Raw genomic sequence first — 18,649 nt, 5'->3', positions numbered from 1 at the left:
TTAACAGTAATATGGTGTTTGAATTGAACCCTCTTGTTTCACCTTCCAGGTGAATGCAGTTTAACATGGTGCAGGCTTGGGTGGACTAGAAATACCAGAATAAACCTAGAGGAATTAGCCATGTTAGTCTGTAGTTGCAAAATAGTAAAGAATCCAGTAGCACCTTTAAGACCAACCAACTTTATTGTAGCATAAGCTGATGATGCATCTGACGAAGACAGCTGTAGTTCTCGAAAGCTTATGCTACAATAAAGTTGGTTAGTCTTAAAGGTGCTACTGGAATCTTTACTATTTTGCAGAATAAACCTGTTGTTCTTTAAAGGTGCGATGGATTTACACAGCTGGAATCCGTCACCGTGGGAGGCTCATTTTGAAAACTTTGCGGGTGGTAGCTCAAAGCAAAAGTCTCTTTTCCTCTTTTGGCCCTTGGTGCAAAAAGAAAAGGGAAAAATGGAGAAGAAAGGAAGAGACAACTTGGCTCCCACTTCCTGCCTCTACAGAATGAAAAGTTTTTGTGAGCGGCTCCCAGTGGGGAAACCAAAGTCAACTCCCGGGTCCACTCCTGAGGGCTCTAATCTCCCACATCTAATTGTTTGGCGTGTTTTATCTCTGGGAGATACGGTATCCATGTCATCTGCTTCAAATAGTTCCCCTTGGGGGACAAAACAGTAACCACTTTATTCACCTCCAACCACTGCATGTAAAGGGATCCTACCAGAGGCATCCCCGAGTAATCAGATCTTGCTCCCTGGACCGCTTTCTTCCTCCCTCTGCGGCTGCTACAGTTTAAGCGGGGCTTCCAGGGCAAAGGATAGTTCCTGAGAGAGGAGAGGCCAGGAATGCAGGCTGGGACAAGCCAGGGCTAAAGCTCATCCATCTATCTCACCTCCCTGCCCCGCCTCGCCCCACCATCTAAATCCCCCTTCACTAGCGCATTGCCTAAAATGAATCTTCAGGGCTGTGAAGATAAGGACGACGACTACCCCCTCCTTACAAGGGGTTGGGGGTTGGGGTTGGTTTGTGCCACAGAAAGAGCTGCGTGCTTCAAAAGTATCATTCGATTAACTCTTTAAGGATGTAAGACGTCAGTATTGACTCTCATCTCCTTTCCCTGCAGATTATTCTACATTATTCAAATTCTAATGAGTGGGCCAGAAGCAGATAGTGAGAATGAACAATACATACTGGGAAATCTATCTTCTTCCTTGCCGGCATGTCGGACTAGGATCCGGGAGAACCAGGTTCAAATCTCCAGTCTGCCTTGGGCCAATCACACACACGCAGTCTAACCAACCTCACAGGGATGTTATGGGGATAAAAATGGAGGAAAGGAGAATTAAGTAAGATACCTTAAGTCCCCATTAGGAAGAAAGGTGGGGTAAAGTAAAAGTATCCAGATGTTGCTTAAGCAAGTGAGGTAATCTGCACAGTCAAGGGAAGCACAAACAGCCAAGTTGTCCCAGCACAGAGCCAGCGGGCAACCATGGTGTTTGCCGATGGATCTCCAGGCACCCGTTTGCTGCTTCTCTTCTGTTCTCACTGATGGCTTCTTAAAGACCTGACTATCTTCCTTCAGTATAGGCAGGGCTTTTTTTCAGCTGGAGAGTGGTGGAAGGGAGTTCCGGTACCTCTTGAAAATGGTCACATGGTTGGTGGCCCCGCCCCTTATCTCCAGGCAGAGGGGAGTTGAGATTGCCCTCTGCCAATCTAAACTCCCTTCTGTCTGGAGATCAGGGGGCGGGGCCACAGGCCATGTGACCATTTTCACTGAGGGTGATTTAAACTTTAAAAAACTCCCCTCTTGTTCCAGCTGACCCAAAGTGGTGTCATTGTGCAGTCCTGAGTTCCACTACTGAGTTCCACCACCTCTTTCCCCAGAAAAAAAGCCCTGAATATAGGTTTGTCGCTTTTATCATTTCCCTACATGTACACCCTTCCCTTTATAGATCAAGCCTTCCCAGAAAAGCCACATGGGGCCCAATTCCCAAAGACTTTTTTCTAAGCGCCCCCACCACTTTAGGGCGCCAGAGTGAAGGCCTGGAGGCCTGCGCCCAGGCCCAAATTCACAACACAATGCTAACAGCAGCTCTGCTTTTATATTGATCTTTATTCCTTCAGTCATTTGGGAGGTACAAAGTGTCAACAAAGTAGTCCATGGGGCCAGATGTTCTTGGGAAATGACCCAGCATGTAAATTGCCCAGGAACCCCGCAGTATCCAGAGGTCCTGCTTTGTGGGCAGAAAGTTCCAAGTTCAGTCTCGAGCATCTCCAGTGAGAAGCCTCTCTGTCCAAACCAAAGTCCCAGAATGGATGCTTGCTGAACATCGCCACAATGCTTTTTGCAGCCTGCAGGACCACACTGGACAGTCTAGCTTGTGTCCTCTAGTCCAAAACCTGCCTGAGGCAACACAGACTCCTTGCTCCTGATAGGCTCTTGGGCACAGGGCCGGCGCGCCCATGGAGGCCAGGTAGGCGGTGGCCTCGGGCGCACGGGCTTTGGAGGGGTGCCGGAGGGGGTGTCGGGGGCGGAGGCGCGCGCAGCGAAGCTGGCATGACTGGGATGCAGCTACTGCTGCAGCCAGCCAGCCAGCTCCATGCTGCTGCCGCCGCCGCCATCGCCACACCCCCCAGCTGGCTGCAGCCTCCAGGGTGCTGCCCCAGCAGCGGCTCGCGGCTTGTGCGCCCAGCTGGGGTGCGTGGCGGTGGCGGCATGGAGCTGGCTGGCTGGCTGCAGCAGCAGCAGCAGCTGCAGCCAGCCACGCCAGCTCCGCTGCGTACTCCTCCACCCCAGCCGGTCGCAGAAGCCGTGAGCTGTTGCTGGGGTGGCGCACGGAGCAGCCTCTGCGCGCCGCCCCAGCAGTGGCTCGCAGCTTCTGCGCTCAGCTGGGGTATGTGGCGGCGGCAGCACGGGGCTGGCTGGCTGGCTGCAGCTGCTGCTGCAGCCAGCCACGCCAGCTCCTCTGCACGCTCCTCTGCCCCAGCTGGGCGCAGAAGCCGTGAGCTGTTGCTGGGGCGGTGCACGGAGCAGCCTCTTGAAGCTTCTCTGCTTGGGGCTCCGCGAGCTGCCCAGCCCCCCTGCGGCACGTGATGACATCAGTGATTATGTCATCACACAGTCCGTGGCATGCGCACGCGCGCAGAGCGCGCACGCACCGCCTCGGGCGCCAGAACCTCTGGCACCGGCCCTTCTTGGGCATCAAGCTCTCTACATTCTTGCCCCTCCTAATAACCAACACGTGGGTTAAATGCTGAAGGAATTTACAGGCTGGCAGGTTTGTGAGGGTCAGAGACACACAAGGAGGTGCTTTTGCAACTGATTCTTTCCCTGCTTGTCTGTGGCTCTTGGGAGGTGAAAGTGGATCTCCCAAGTAACTAGAAAAGAAAACGAGATTACACCTGGAAGGAAGGACTCAAGGAGGTGCTTCCCAGGGAAAACCAAGCAGGCATGAGAATCTGTTCCAACAAGCCCCCTCTTGTCCAATTACTGTTCAGTGGGCCTGGAATGTGTGCCACCTCCCACCGGGAAGCCACCTCCAGAGAAGGGCAGCAAGGACCATCCCCCACAGGGGGGCGAGCAAGATTCTATCATGCCAGCCCCACACTGAAATTTTCTATGGTTTTCTCCATCATCACCGAAATTAAAAAAACGTAACTTTGGTTAAAATAAACAGACACCAGAAGGCAGAGCAAACAAAGTACCCCTCCTACAGCTATTAGTGAATTGTGATCTAAGGGGGAAAAACACTTTTGCAGAGCTTCCTTGCCTGCTCACCGAGAGCAGATTCCTAGAGTAAGAGGAGAGTCTTACTTTGCTAAAGGTTGAACAGGCAAACAGCTCTTTATAAGCCTGGACTATATTCAGCACACTGGCATCAAACAGAGGGCCAGATGCCATTGGGGTTAGATAACCTCAGGCACTGAATCCTATAAAACAGATTGAGGTGGGTAGCTGAGTTGATCTGCAGTAGAACAGCGGGCTTTGAGTCCAGTAGCACCTTGGGTGTGTGTTATGTGCCGTCAAGTCACCTCTGATGTATGGCAACCCTATGAATGAAAGACCTCCAAAAAATCCTGCTCAGATCCTGCAAACAGGAGGATGTGGCTTCTTTTATTGAGTCCAGCCATCTCACTTTGGGTCTTCCTCTTTTCCTACTGCCATCTACTTTTCCTAGCATTGTTGGCTTTTCCAGGGAATCTTGTCTTCTCATGATGTGACCAAAGTATGATAGCCTCAGTGTTGTCATTTTAGCTTCTAGGGAGAATTCAGGCTTGATGTGATCTAGAACCCACTTACTGGTCTTTTGAGGCTGTCCGTGGTATCCGCAGGACTCTCCTCCAGCACCACATTTCAAATGAATCAATTTTCTTCCTGTCAGCTTTCTTCACTATCCAACGTTCCCATCCATACATAAAAAGGTAAAAGTAGTCCCCTGTGCAAGCACCGTCATTACTGACCCATGGGGGGACGTCGCATCACAATGTTTTCTTGCCATACATAGTAATGGGAAACACCCACGTTTGGATTATCTTGATCTCGGTTCCTAGGGAGACATCTTTAAGGATCTTCTCTAGTTCCCTCACCGCTGCTCTTCCAAGTCTCAGTCTTCTTCTGATTTCTTCATTGCCAGCTCCCTTTTGGCTGATGATTGAGCCAAGGAATAGAAAATCTTGAACAATTTCAATTTCCTCATTGTCAACTTTAAAACTGTGTAATTCCTCAGTACCTTTGTCTTCTTGGCATCTTAGAGACCAACAAGATTGTCAGGGTATGAGTTTTCAAGAGTCAGAGTTCCCTTCTACAGATACTGCCTCACATCTGAAATGTGGAGCTCTGACTCTTGAATGTTATGATTTGTTGCAAACCGGAGCATATTCTTGCTCATCTCCTTTTCCTCAAGCACACAGAGCCATGCATTGCCAGAAAGCTGACCTCTGATGAAAAACATCCACCAGCACTATCTTCTTCCTGGTGGTATTTCTTCACTCCCAAAGTTTTGGAGGCAAGAACTACTGTGTCAAGTTGCAGGTGCTAAAGGTGGACCTAATAATCTCCCACAGATGGGGTCAGATGTTCTCTTAGAGGCTTGGTTACACTTCAGTCGCACCTCAAGCTCATGACCCAGGCATATGGTTTTCGGTGGAAAAGGTCAAGGACAAAGGGAGCAGCGGCATCGTTTTGGGAAACCTTTCAGCCTCTCCCTAGAATGGCTGGATGAAGAAGAAGGTGACGTTCTCTCTAGGGAGTTCTGGTCACCTGCCCTAAAGGCTATTTGACCCTGAACAGACCTCGGTGGGCATGGATGGAAGCGACATGCAATCCCTCTTCAGCACTCATGAACGTCGGTGGCTGCCGAGCCATGCCATAATAATTCTTTGCATTGACGTGGTGCTTTCCAAGTTCCCAAAGCAGGGCCATTTCCAGACGGCTTACCTGCCTCCGGAACGTCGCACCATCTTGCTGGGAAAATGCGAAATATCGCGTTTTCTCGTGCAAGTTTTGCGCGACAGCGCGCAAAACTCGCGCAAGAAAACGCGATATTTCGGGTTTTCCCCGCAAGATGGCGCGACATTCCGGAGGCAGGTAAGCCGTCTGGAAACGGCCTAGGGGTGGATTGGCTGTTAAAACAAGCTGAATTGCGGTCCCAATAATCAATTCTAATCCCACCCTTCATGGATATGTATATATCTGGTATTTTAATCCTGTTTCCTCTGGATGGTCTCAGGAAAAAAATGTCCCAGGGAAAACCAGACAACTGGCAACACTAGGGAATAGAGGTCTGCCACTCTGAGTTTCTTGGATGAAGGGCAGGATTAGAATTGACTGTCCTTACCTTTACTTTTACCCCCTCCCCTTCCCCCTTCCCCTGAACATGGCCGGTAGTGCAGCAGGAGATGGCGATACTGGAGCCATTGCCACGGTCAGAACCAAGGACTTTGGTTGCCAGCGCTGGTGGGGCTTGGCTTTCTCTGGGACCCCAGGGGGCCTCCAGACGGATGTTCTGCCTGCAGACCCCCAGCAGCTTCTGCGTTGAGACAGGCCAAAGGAGGTTCATGTTCCGTCCAGGTTCTAAGTCATGCCTGGCGTCATCTCAATGATCCTTTGTAGCTTCCTGATGCCCCTGCAGGGGAAAAGATCCCGGTGCGAAGCACTTTCAGTGATTTAAATTAAGACGTTCCTGGCTATCGAGTACGTGTCCTTCCTTCCTTATATGGCTCTCCCCTGCCTTCCCTTTTATCCCCTCGGCAACCCTGTAAGGGAGGTGAGACCGGTCAAAGATCACTCTGCAAGCTTTGTGGCTAAAAGGAGACTGGAACTGGAGTCTTCCAGCTCCTATTCTGGCACTTGAACTGCTACACCACCCTGGCTTCTGACTCACAGGCCAGAACCATTCTGCTACGTATGCTCGAATCCTCTGCCCTGTAACCTAGTACACGCCACACTTCCTCACATATTTTATAGTAACATTTTTTTTCAAAAAAATCTCTGCTTCTTAGTTTCCTTCTTGGGGAGAAAACCTTTCCATTGAGGTCGCTGGATCGTAGATGATGTGATCTGTAGCCGGCCCATCCACCCAGCAATTCCATCCCTCTCCGTCAACACCTTGGCTTTGTTTTAAATCTCACTGAAGGATCTGTATTCATCAGGCCTTCTGAAGCTCTCCCCCGCTTACATATTAGATAAGCATGCAGAACAAGTCAATTCTTTGTATTATCTATGACTGTGTTGGTGTGAAACCTCAGCCCTTTTTTGAGCAAGGGCTGATTTCTAAACTGTGTGGGGAGTGAGCATTCCCTGGAAGAATGACTGGTTGATGATGCAATAGCCATGGGGAGATTTCTGGGTCTCAAGGGTTGACCTGAAGTTTGATGTTCTAGCCTTCTTCTTGGAATCTCAGGGGGAGAGGCCAGAATGTAAAGGGGGGGGCTCAGTTCTGCTTGGCTTGAGAACTTTTAGCTCTCATTCTGGTCCCATGTTCATCAAGCTCCACTTGGAGCTCTTAGGCCTGCCCTCAAAGGTACTATGCCTCACAAAACTCTACAGCAGCCCACCAGAACCATTCCTTAACCTGGGAGGCATGTCCCTTGTTTTTCAGGCTCTACTCTGCCTCCTTACAAATTTCAAGGTCTGCATTTTGGGAACTTGGCAGCCTTACCCATGGACAAAGAAAGAAAAAGAAGGCAAGTGAGCAGAAAGTGTCTGTGTCTCAGCAGGGGCAAGCAATTGCAGACTCTTTTCAATGGCAATGAGAAAGCAATGGCAACTTCAAGATAACGATGAAGCAATGGCAAAGGACTCTCTGTTCAAGGGCTGAAAGTGTTTAATGACAAAGGACTCCATTCAGTATAACGGCAGCCGTGGTAAAGGGTTCTATTTCTTTGTTCCCCCCCCACTCCCCGTTTGTCAAATACAAAGTATTATTAAATATCAAGTTTAATCCTTAGCCAGTCAGCAAATTCTGAAACCCAGTATCAAAGTTAAATATCAGTGACTGAAATCTAACAATACTGCATCTTGATTACATGTATCATGTATTTGGTGAATACACCGAAAGTATTGCAGCATTCGCAGAATCTCCAGTAAGGAGCGGACGTCAAGTTTACAGAGGAAAATGTGTAGAGCAAAATTGTTCCAGCTCTAATTCCAGAACAGTCAGAGAGCCTAAGGACGCAAGCGAGACCCTTCTCGGCCAAAGTTAAGTTTTGTCCCAGTGGAAACACTTTCCCAAATCTAACAACTGGGGATACGGGTCACAATATCGCTCACATGGAGTAGAAAAGAGCAAGAGTCCAGTAGCACCTATAAGACTAACTAAATTGGTGGGAGGGCAGGAGCTTTGGCTCACGAAAGCTCATACTCTACCACCAATTTTGTTAGTCTTATAGCTACTACTGGACTCTTGCTCTTTTCTGGTACTGCAGACAGGCTCCCTGTCTTGAATCAGAGCCCTGTTTCTAACACACAGAAATATACCTGGGGCTTATGAATGCGGGTAGGCAACGCTATTGACAGGGGGATCTTTGGCTTGCAGAAGGGCATCCAAAGTCCCACCCCCAGCCTGGAAACCTGAACACCTTTTCAAGGTGCAGGTGCCCCCCCCCCCCGTGAGACTTGCTCCCAAGGAATCATGCCGCGCATCCCCAGTTACTCTGAAGGTAAGCTCCACTGCATTCAGTGCAGGTTACGCTACGACTAAGTGTGCCCAGGAGATTCATTGCCATTATTTGGTTGCAGTAGAAAAGAGCAAGAGTCTAGTAGCATCTGTAAGACTAACTAAATTGGTGGTAGGGCAGGAGCTTTCATGAGCCACAGCACACTTCTTCAGATACTTTGTTTGGTATCTGAAGAAGTGAGCTGTGGCTCACGAAAGCTCATACCCGACCACCAATTTTGTTAGTCTTATAGGTGCTACTGGACTCTTGCTCTTTTCTGCTGCTACAGAGAGACTAACACAGCTACTCATATTGATCCAACTCACAGTGAGGTGTGCTTTAGCACCTTCCCACTTTGTCCCCTCTCTTTCAGCTGCCTCCCTCCTTCCTGAGCCCAAGCGTCCATCACAGACTGTATCAATTACAGCCTTCCCCCCCGGGGTTAAAAGAGTAATTCATTCTTGCCCTCTGCCCCTCATTGCCCTCAGAGGTCCAACCTCCCAGAACTTCGCTGCTGACCCCTGAACTAGGCAGAATAGGTGACACCCAACACTTTCATCACTGCCAGCCAGGAATCAAAGCCTGGCCCAAGGGGCCAAAAGGATGCCTGCAGCTGGAGGGGCTCTCCTGCCAGATGCCCCCTCAACAGGCAGACCAGGACAGCTGCCCGACAATACGGCTGTTAACCAAACAGATTTTTTTTAAAAAATGCAGACGGGCTTTGAAAACAAATTATTCCATTTAGAGCAATACAGCCAATGCTTTTTGCAAAGGTGAACTTTGCTACTTAAGGCATTTCCCGGTCTTGTTGCAGCAGCCAGTATGAACTGCAGAAAGGGTCTTGGTAAGTGTATCTTGCTCGTCTCAGCTGCAAAATCACAGGCGGCTGCAGTGCATAGAACCAGATTGGAACCACGGAGACCTGAATTTAAATCCACATACTGTCATGAACTTGGGCCACCTCCCCTCCCCACTCCTACTCTACCTCGCATGGCTGCTATGAAGGTTGGAGAACGCTGCATATTTCATCCCAAGCTCCTTGTCAGAAAGACGGAACTCCAGCAAAGAAAATAAAACAAGCTGAAGATTTCTACAATTTTAGTGATCGCTTAGATGTAAATAACTTGACGTATTGTAAACCTTTGGTCAAAGTCATCTGGTGATGTTGAAAGACGGGGAAGACACTTCCCCCCCCCTCCTCCCAGGCTGTTTAACATCGACCATTCACCACCCACCCCATGGGCTTTGGTTGCGGAGGGATGGTGCAATGTTAGAGCTGTTGGGTTTTATTAACTGGAATTGTTTTCATTTTGCTACCTTGTTTTTATACTCTGCTGTGATACGGTCTGAGCCCGCTTTGCAGGGAGAGCAGAATATAAGTAAATAAATAAAGGAAGGAAGGAAGGGTTCACACTTGCAAGGTAGACACAGGTATCTGGAGGTGGCCAAGAGACTGCATGAAGAAGAAGGGTGAAAGAAACACATGAGCCATTTTGTTGTCCACGGAATCAATCATCCCAGGGACATAAATGGAGAAGATGACCCCTCCGTTGTTCCACTTTTGCTAATGTTTCTGCAATCGAGGTGGCATTCTCCAGAACAGCTGCGGACTTGGAAGTCGCAGAAGGATGATCCAGTTACACAAAAATAGCAAGTATAATGAAAGCATGCTGTCTTCCCTCCTCCAAAACCAGAAACAAGGCCTGATCTTCACTTAGGGTTGTCAACCTCCAGGTGGTGGCTGGAGATCTCCCAGAATTCCAACTGATCTCCAGGCCACAGAGATCACTGGAGAAAATGGCTGCTTTCGAGGGTGGACTCTAGGGCATTATACCATGTTGAGGTCCAAACCTAGCCCTCCCCAGGCGCCACCCCCCAAATCTCCAGGAATCTCCCAACCTGAAGCTGGCACGGTATCTTCACTTCATTCTGACCCAATCTGCCAACCCAACCCAGGAGCATTAAAATTCCTTCTCTAGCAACAGAGACTCCTGATAGCCAAAAGGTGAACATAATTACAGAGGGTGCGCACATTCCTTGGTGTGCAATAAGAGAATGCCCACCCTCCCTTTCCTTGATCACCTTTGGCCCCCGGAAAACTGTCTTCACTGCCCCTCCTCCTTCGGTTGGTGTTAGCCCGGGGAAGAGGGGAGATAGGCAATCTAATCGACCTCTGTCAGCAGGGGTCCCCTGCTTTCAAGAAACGCAGGACACCTGCATCCGATTTCTGATATGCTTACTAAGAAAGGAGGGGAAGTCCTAAAAATACTCAGCACTTCCATATGTGCTTGTGGGTATGCCATGATTCTGCTGGAAGAATGGGTGGAAGTGCAGGATAAAGGCAAAAAACGTGTTCCCCAGAATATCTGCTTTCATTTGGGGCTGAGAGGAAGAAAAGAGGTGAGTTTCTAGTCCCCTTGGCCAGGAAGATATGTTTGAGCTTGTGTGGGCATTTGCTAAAATCTCCAGAGTTGGAGGATTTCCTGAATATTTTTATTCATAGCTTACCTTTCACACACAGACTCAAAGAGGATTATGCTTTGAATAGTCAAAGCACTTTGCGTTCAGCACCCCAGTAATTCACACAAGAACCCTGCAAGGTAGGCCAGTATCGCTGTCCCCAACTTACACATTCAGAGGAGGGCCTTTGAGAACAGCCGGCAGCACCAAAGCTAAACAGGCCCAACCGCATTCTGAAGAAGGAAAGAGCCAAGAAAGTGCTTGCCTGCAGAACAGCTTGCAGCGATTCTTGCAAGCAAGTCAAACCACACATTCTGCAAGCAAAAAAGGTCCAAGTAAGCAAACCGACCTTGGAGAAAATCCCTTTCCCAGCCAGAGACAATGGGGTTTGAAGCAGTCCCTTAACATTTAATGTACCCATTTAAATTTTATTCTCCCCCCATCACTCACAGAGGTCTCCAAAATCCTGTTGCATACACTGGCTGGATTGTGACCAGAGATCTGTTTTACCTGAAGATGCTGATGACTGGGTCTGCTACTCTACACCCCTTCTGCCAAGCCACGTACGATCACAGATGACGACATTGGCCCACTCAAGAAAACACAAAGCCACCTTCCACAAAGTCGGGCCATGGGTCCACTTAGCTCCGACTAGCAGTGGCTCTCCAGGGTCTCTGGCAAGGAAAGTCTTTTCCAGCAGCTTCTGTCAGAAACCTTTTCTGTCCATGGATGCTAAGAACTGAACCTGGGGCCTTCCACACACGAACCTGGCATTTTCCCACTGAGATGCATCTGCTCAATATCTGATGGTAGTTCTCCAATAGCCATTTTTCCCGCTGGCAATCTGAGATGTGTGAGTTGGCAATGCCATGGGAAGAACCTGAGCCCTTATACCCCACTGAGCTCTGGCCCTGTTGATGAAGACAGGAAGCTGTTTTGGACTGAGTCAGACCTAAAGTCTGCCTAGTTACCACCTCTGTGGCTGTCCAGGGACAGCAGAAACCGGTCTGTCCCATACCCTTTCACTGGAGATTAAACCAAGTAACATCTGCATGCAAAGATGGGGCTGTGCCCCCAAGCTGCAGCCTTAAGATTCAGAATCATAGAATCAGAGAGTGGGAAGGGGCCATACAGACCATCTAGTCCAACCCCCTGCCCAGTGCAGGATCAGCCTAAAGCATCTCTGACAAGTATTCATCCAGCCTCTTCTTGAAAACTACCAGTGAAGGAGAGCTCACCACCTCCCTAGGCAGCTGGTTCCACTTTTGAACTACTCTGACAGTGAAAAAGTTCTTCCTAATATCCAGCCGGTACCTTTGTGCATGTAATTTAAGCCCATTGCTTCGGGTCCTACCCTCTGCTGCCAACTGGAACAGCTCTTTGCCCTCCTCCAAATGACAGCCTTTCAAATATTTAAAGAGAACAATCATGTCCCCCCTCAATCTCCTCCGAACGAAACATTCCCAAGGCTCTCAGCCTTTCCTCGTAGGGCTCAGTCTCCAGACCCCTGATCATCCTTGTCGCTCTCCTCTGCACCCTCTTGATTTTGGCCACATCCTTTTTGAAGTGAGGCCTCCAGAACTGCACACAATACTCCAGGTGTGGCCTGACCAAGGCAGTAGAGAGAGGGGCTATGACCTCCTGCGATTTCGATGCTATGGCCCCTTTGATACAACCCGGGATTGAATTGGCCTTTTTTGCCACCGCATCACACTGACTGCTCATAGTTAGTTTACAGTCCACTCTTACCCCAAGATCCCTTTCACATATACTACTGCCCAGAAGTGTATCCCCCATCCAGTATTTGTCCTTCCCATTTTTGTGGCCCAGATGTAATACTGTGCACTTGTCTTTGTTGAATTGCATCCTATTCATAGCTGCCCACTTCTCCAGACTATTCAGGTCTTGTTGAATTTTGATTCTATCTTCTTGGGTGTTTGCTACTCCTCCCAATTTGGTATCATCAGCAAATTTACTGAGCAGCCCTTCCACTCCTTCATCCAGATCATTGATAAAAATATTGAGAAGTACCGGGCCCAAAACCGAGCCCTGCGGCACCCCACTGGACACCTCCCTCCAATCTGATGAAACACCATTGACCACCACTCTTTGGGTGCGGTCCTCCAACCAGTTCCCTATCCACCGAACTGTCCTATAGTCCAGTCCACAGTCTTCCAGTTTGCCCATCAAAATGTCATGGGGGAATCCTCATGGAAATCTCTGCAACCCCCTTCTTGAAGCATTCCACTGACAATGCCTGCAGCGGGTCTAGCCCCCACCCCACACCGTCACAGTCCTTGGAACTTTGCTGGACTGGGCATTCCCTGGTAATCCAAGCACAGTCTCAATCCTGCCGGCAAGACACTCTCCGCCAGCATGTCTCTCTCTCTCTCTCTCCTTGCTCCAAAACTTTCCTTAATTACAATCTGTGAAATGCTGAAGTGGAGATCCTGCCACAGCAACAGCTGGTAATTGAAAGCTCCCCCCCCCTTCTCCCTCTCTCTCCCCCTTTCCTGTCTTAACAGAGACAAGCTGGCGATTGTAGGCCCTCCGCCCCCAACCCTGGCTGCCTCCATTTTCTCTTGCAGCCTCTTCCAGATACAACCATACTTTAATGCTACGGTGAGGCTGGTGAAATTACCTGAATTTAAGTCCAGTGTGTCCCAACAGCTGCTCTCCCAAGTGGGCCGCTGCCAAGCCACCTCTTTCCCACTCCCTCTCCTCTTTCTGCAACCCCTTTGCCTTTTCTGCTGCTAGAGAGCACAGGAGCATCTGAGAATACAGGCAGAACACAAAATCTTGCCCTGTTCCCCGCTCCCCAGCAGGGACCCCGGTACCTCCAGGAAGCTGTAAAGCTGGGCATGAAGACACGAACCTCCCCCAGCTGTCCCGCCCCCCCCAAGCAGCTGGTATTCAAAGGTACACTACTCTGAACCTGGATGTTCTATTATCCTACTATATAAAAGGCTAAACGTATTCAAGACAACTCACTTCCTACTCTGGTGCACCACCAGAGGGCACTGCTGTGAAGGGAAGCCCAGATGAGGCAACCGGACCTCCAGAGAGCGTGCCACGGTGGGAAGCCTAGGCTGGGATCAGGAGCGGAGAAGGTGGCAATGCCCACCCCTCCTTCACCCAGCCAGGATCAGGTGCAGAGCAGGTGGCAATGCCTGTCCCCCTTCACGCAGTCGGGATCAGGTGCAGAGGAGGTCACCATCCCCGCCCCCCCAGCCTTCACCCAGCCGGGGTCAGTGACGGAGGAGGAGGGAATGCCCGCCTGCCAGCCCCCCCCTTTCTAGAGCCCGTTATATCTTTCCCCACAACTGGCTTTGTTGCTAGTTTCTTATAACAGCCTACTGTGAATGTCTCCACTCCTCCTTGAAAGCCGTGGGGGAACTCAGCTACACCTGACTATTTCTTCCATCATGTCTCTGCTTTCCAATTTTCATCAATGGACCTATCAGAGGGAGAACAGGAAGCAGCCAGGCCACCCCACCCTCCACACACACACACATATGTACATGCATGCTAAAGAATGCCCTCGAGTTCCTTTGCGGGCTGGTTTTGCCTGAGTAAGGATACTGAACAGGTAAGGAAGAAATAAAGCACCCCAAGTTCCAGTGGGGCTTCCTGCCAGACCTCTGGGCAGAGGCGTTTGTTCACTTTCGCACCACAGACTTCTTGCCCCCCCCCCCCCCCGGACTTGCAGCAAGAGTGCTGGTTGCCCTTCATCAAATGAGGGAGGGACCTATGATAGGCTTGCCAACTCCAGGTTAGGAAATTCCTGGAAATGTGAGAGTGGAGCCTGGGGAGGGCAGGGTTTGGAGAGCGGAAGGAGTTCAGCGGGGTATAATGCCATAGATTCCATCTTCCAAAGCAGCCATTTTCTCCAGGGGAGCTGATGCCTGTTGCCTGGAGATGAGCTTTAATGCCAGGAGATAGCCAGGTCCCGCCTGGAGGCTGGCAATCTTAACCAATGATGGGCTGGTGAGATGTTGGCTCAGAGTCTCTCTGCACGAGACATCTGATATGGAGATGCATAACTGGGAAGCATATGGCTCTGTCAATTTCACTTCTCTACATGAGGGTAGTTTAAACAGACAGAGACAGAGGAGATTGCTCCTCAGAGGGTTTGTTAATTTAATCTTTGCCTCCCTGGAGGCTCTGTCAATTTCACCTCCCCCTCTAGAGGCGAAGATGAAATTAACAAACCCTCTAGGAGCAATCTCCATCTCTGTCTTTTTAAACTACCCTTGTATAGAGAGGTGAAATTGACAGAGCCTTATGGAAACGAAGATGAAATTAATAAACCCTCTGAGGAGCGATCTCCCCCAGCTCTGTCTTTTTAAAACTACACTTCCAGGCTAACATTGTGTCTCCCTACACTTGAGCATCCCTGTGTAAGATGTTTCATGTAGAGAGACTCTCAGAGTCCAGCCAAAGGCTCTGTGAAAGCTCCATAGGTTTGCCTTTTCAGAGTGCAGGCAGGGAGGTTGCATGTTGGAATCTTCCCCAATGGAGAAGATGGCTTGCATGTAGAGAATGAGCATCTCAGGAGAAAAGCTAGGCAAATCTATTTCTCCATGACTCAACTTCCATGTGTAGGGAGTTTGTGAATGGACAGAACTACAAACGCTCCGTGCATGAGAAACTAGCCTGTCCGAGGGAGATATTTTAGCCTAGCATTTGCCTTGAGATGCTCGTTTTCTACAACTAAGGAATCTTAACATGATTCTTGTGGGAGAAATTTAGAGTGGTTTGTGCCCTGTTAATTTGTGCTGAAGATGTCATTTTGGCAGGGTGGGTGGCAATACTTCTGCAGTTTGATTCTCCAGAGCTCATTGGAGCCAAGAGAGAGGGGATTATATACATTTTTAGGAATGGTGAAAGTAAGCAGAAGGGGGGGGGGATGTCATCTTGTGGTCATTTTAAACCAGTTGCCACCTCAAATTCCACCTTGAAAAGTACACATTCAAAGAGCCCTTGGCATATCAAAAGATGCCCCCCCTTACACAAACAGATTAAAGTACACAGAGCCGTACAGATACAGTAGAAACACTCTCTTGCATTTACGCACCTCGCTGCTATAAGCACACAGCAGGGTGGAAGATCTGAGCCCCCTTTGCAGTGGCCACACCCAAAGAGTTCCACGGGAGATAAAAGCAGTGATCTAATCTGAGACAGAGTTGACATGAGATTAGCCCCTGGAACCTATCTTCAAAGGGCTGGATCCTGCGAAGGTGTTCTGCTAAGCGTGGTGCTTTCCCACAGCAGCCTCAGATGCACTGGCAGAGCAGGACTCACCCATGGGATCCAACCCCATATCAGCCATGGATTAGGCTAACTAATAATAAAGTATGAGAGTGCCTCTGGTTATGTGCAGAATGCATTGCTCCCCTCCCATATTTTTAACAGCAATGGTATTTTACAACCACAACAGCCCACTGCTCCAAGGAGTTTACAATTTAAGGGCCAACCTACAGCTGCCTGAAACTCCAGGAGGCTTATTTGATGCTAAAACATGGTAATGGGAGGAGGTGATAGGACCTTCGCCCTGCTTGTCTGTGTGGTTTCCATGATCGGAAAGGCCCACGCCCTAGGTGGCTTTTAGTACCAGGGGAGAAAAAAGACAGGCCCCCAAACTGTGTTTGTCTCTCCCCACCCCTCACATCTCTGGGGCACTTTTTATCAAAGAAATGGCATGGGGGGGTGGACTTTTAAAGAAAAATCCTAATGATTGGGGGCCTCATCTGTATTGCCTGTGCCTGCTTTTTGCAACTAAAATCGATAGCAGAGTCTCCGCTCTTTCCCAAGAAGCCTCCCTAGGGTTCCTTTAAGCTCTGTAGAGAAAAAAAAAGGACAGACTTTGTATGGGTAGTGTCTTTTTTCACTATTGGAACTACCAGCAGCTCTGTGTGTGTGTGCACACACACACGTGTGTGTGTGTGTGTGTGTGTGTGTGTGTGTGTGTGTGTATTTCTAAGGAGGAAAGGGCACCTCCCCTCAACTTCTCCTCCCCAGCACGTATCTGTATCAGGGCTCCCTCGTGGCAACTGTTTTTAGGGCTTCAGTTCACAGAACTCCAGCGACACGTGTGGTCCCAAGTTATAGAGCAACCACAAGGCAAAAGGCTTTAGAGGTGTAGACGCACCATCCATTAACAATACATTACTAAAATCCTGGCAACCCAAACTCAGCACCAAGAAAAGCTAAACTCCATCCTGCAAACGGAGCGCCTTGGCACGAACGTCCTTCATTCTGAACATTTTACTGCTTTGTAGTAGTAGAGTCCAGTAGCACCTTTAAGACTAACCAACTTTATTGTAGCATAAGCTTTCGAGAACCACAGCTCTCTTTGTCAGAGGCATTGTATGCTACAATAAAAGTTGGTTAGTCTTAAAGGTGCTACTGGACTCTTTATTATTTTGCAACTGCAGACTAACGACTAACGTTAGTCCTAACGTTAGTCTAACGTTAGTCCTAGAACTGATTATGTTTTGCTCCAGTATTTTTTCTACTCTGTGTTGGATCCTTGCTAATGCTATATCTTTTAAACTTATATCCGTTTACCTTATGGTATTGCATTGAAATGTACTTGATACGGATTGTATTAACCTCATACTGTGTAACCTGCCTTGAGTCTTAGTGAGAAAGGCGGACTATAAACGACGCAAATAAATAAATAAATAAATAAATAAATAAATAAATAAATAAATAAATAAATAAATAAATAAATAAATAAATAAATAAATAAATAAATAAATAAAAACATGGCGAACTCCTCTGGATTTACTGCTTTGTATAACTTATGCTGATTTTGCTAGCTGGTGGAGGGATAATTTGGGGCACTGCAGTTCCTCCCCCAGCTATTAGAAAGCTTATTCAAATATCCATCAAGATTCAACACAGACTTTTAGCTATATCTGGGCACATTCCTGAGGACTAGAAACTGGCCCTTTAAGAAAGTGCCACTTCATAGGAAGTTGAATTCAATGCCCAGTACCAGACTTTCCACACCCACAGAATCATATCCCATACAGAACTCTTGATGTGACTTTCTATGCAAAAGTCCCCCACATTCCTCATGGTTTAGAAATTAAGCACGCAGATCTACCAGTCTGTAGCCTTGTGCTCCGCCTTAAGGACAACTGAGGCACAGTCGAACACACGGGCTCCAGTGTCAGACGTTCATTGATTTCTCTGATCCCAGGCTGCCTCTCCTTCTTGTCAAAGCCCCCCCTTCCTCTCTGCCGCTGAGCCCAGTCCCATTTTGCTAGGCACTGGGTGCATCATACAGAGTGACCCAATTCATTTGGGGGAAACCAGACACAAATTTTGCCCTAAAAGCCCAATCCCCATTTGCTTACCTTCAAAGTCAGAGAGAATCCCATCCAGATGTTCCTTGACTGACAGCTGGGACATCTTGGCTTGGGGGGCACTGCCCGTAGGGACCAGGGAGGGTGGGTGTCTTATCCCAGGGGTGCCAGATTTGGTTCCCTCTCTCTGGCTCTCCAACTGCTTTTGTAGAAAGAAAGAACAGGAGTGAGGGGTGGCCTGGAATCAGAAAATGAACAAAGGAGCAAAGCAAAAGTTTTATCCCCCCCCCCTTGAAAGTCACAGCAGCAAACACCCTCACCTCCTGCACTTCTGCCTGCAAAGGAGAACAGAGGAGGAAAGAGCCTGGCTTCTCTTCCTCCACTCCCCCCAAACAAGAAACCCCCCAGCCCCCTTCCAGCTAAGCGTGTGCTGGGATCACATTGGCTGAACTGGCTTGCCTGTCCCTTCCTTGTGGGGAAAGAGGAGACGAGGGGAGGAGAGAGAAAGCGGAGAAGAGAGGGAGGGGATGAGGTGGGGGGACTCACAGCCTGAAGTCAAAACCGCTTTTGGCAGACAGGGAAGGGGCGGGGGCGGGGGGGGGGAGGCCTGCCAGCTTAGAGAAGCAGCAACAGGCAGCGGCAGGCTGGACAGGGGGGGACTTCCTTTAGCTCCTTCCTGCATTGCTATCATCTCTGTTCCCCGAAGTTCCCGGTTCCGACTG

General features: G+C 49.0%; 1 protein-coding gene across 1 annotated transcript in view; it reads right to left on the bottom strand.

The window, feature by feature from the left end:
- SEPTIN12 (septin 12) overlaps positions 1-18,324 on the bottom strand; it is a 71,714-nt gene extending 53,390 nt beyond the window's left edge. Inside the window, exons 1-2 of the mRNA XM_054992954.1 lie at positions 18,248-18,324; positions 17,979-18,129 (exon numbers count right to left, since the gene is read on the bottom strand). Coding sequence (XP_054848929.1) covers positions 17,979-18,033 — 55 coding nt within the window. The 5' untranslated portion in view covers positions 18,034-18,129; positions 18,248-18,324. The remainder of the gene's footprint in view (positions 1-17,978; positions 18,130-18,247) is intronic.
- Positions 18,325-18,649: the final 325 nt, after the last annotated feature.

Source organism: Eublepharis macularius, chromosome 12, assembly GCF_028583425.1.
Source record: "Eublepharis macularius isolate TG4126 chromosome 12, MPM_Emac_v1.0, whole genome shotgun sequence".
NCBI lineage: Eukaryota > Metazoa > Chordata > Lepidosauria > Squamata > Eublepharidae > Eublepharis > Eublepharis macularius.
This window is presented reverse-complemented; position numbering and strand designations above follow the sequence as displayed.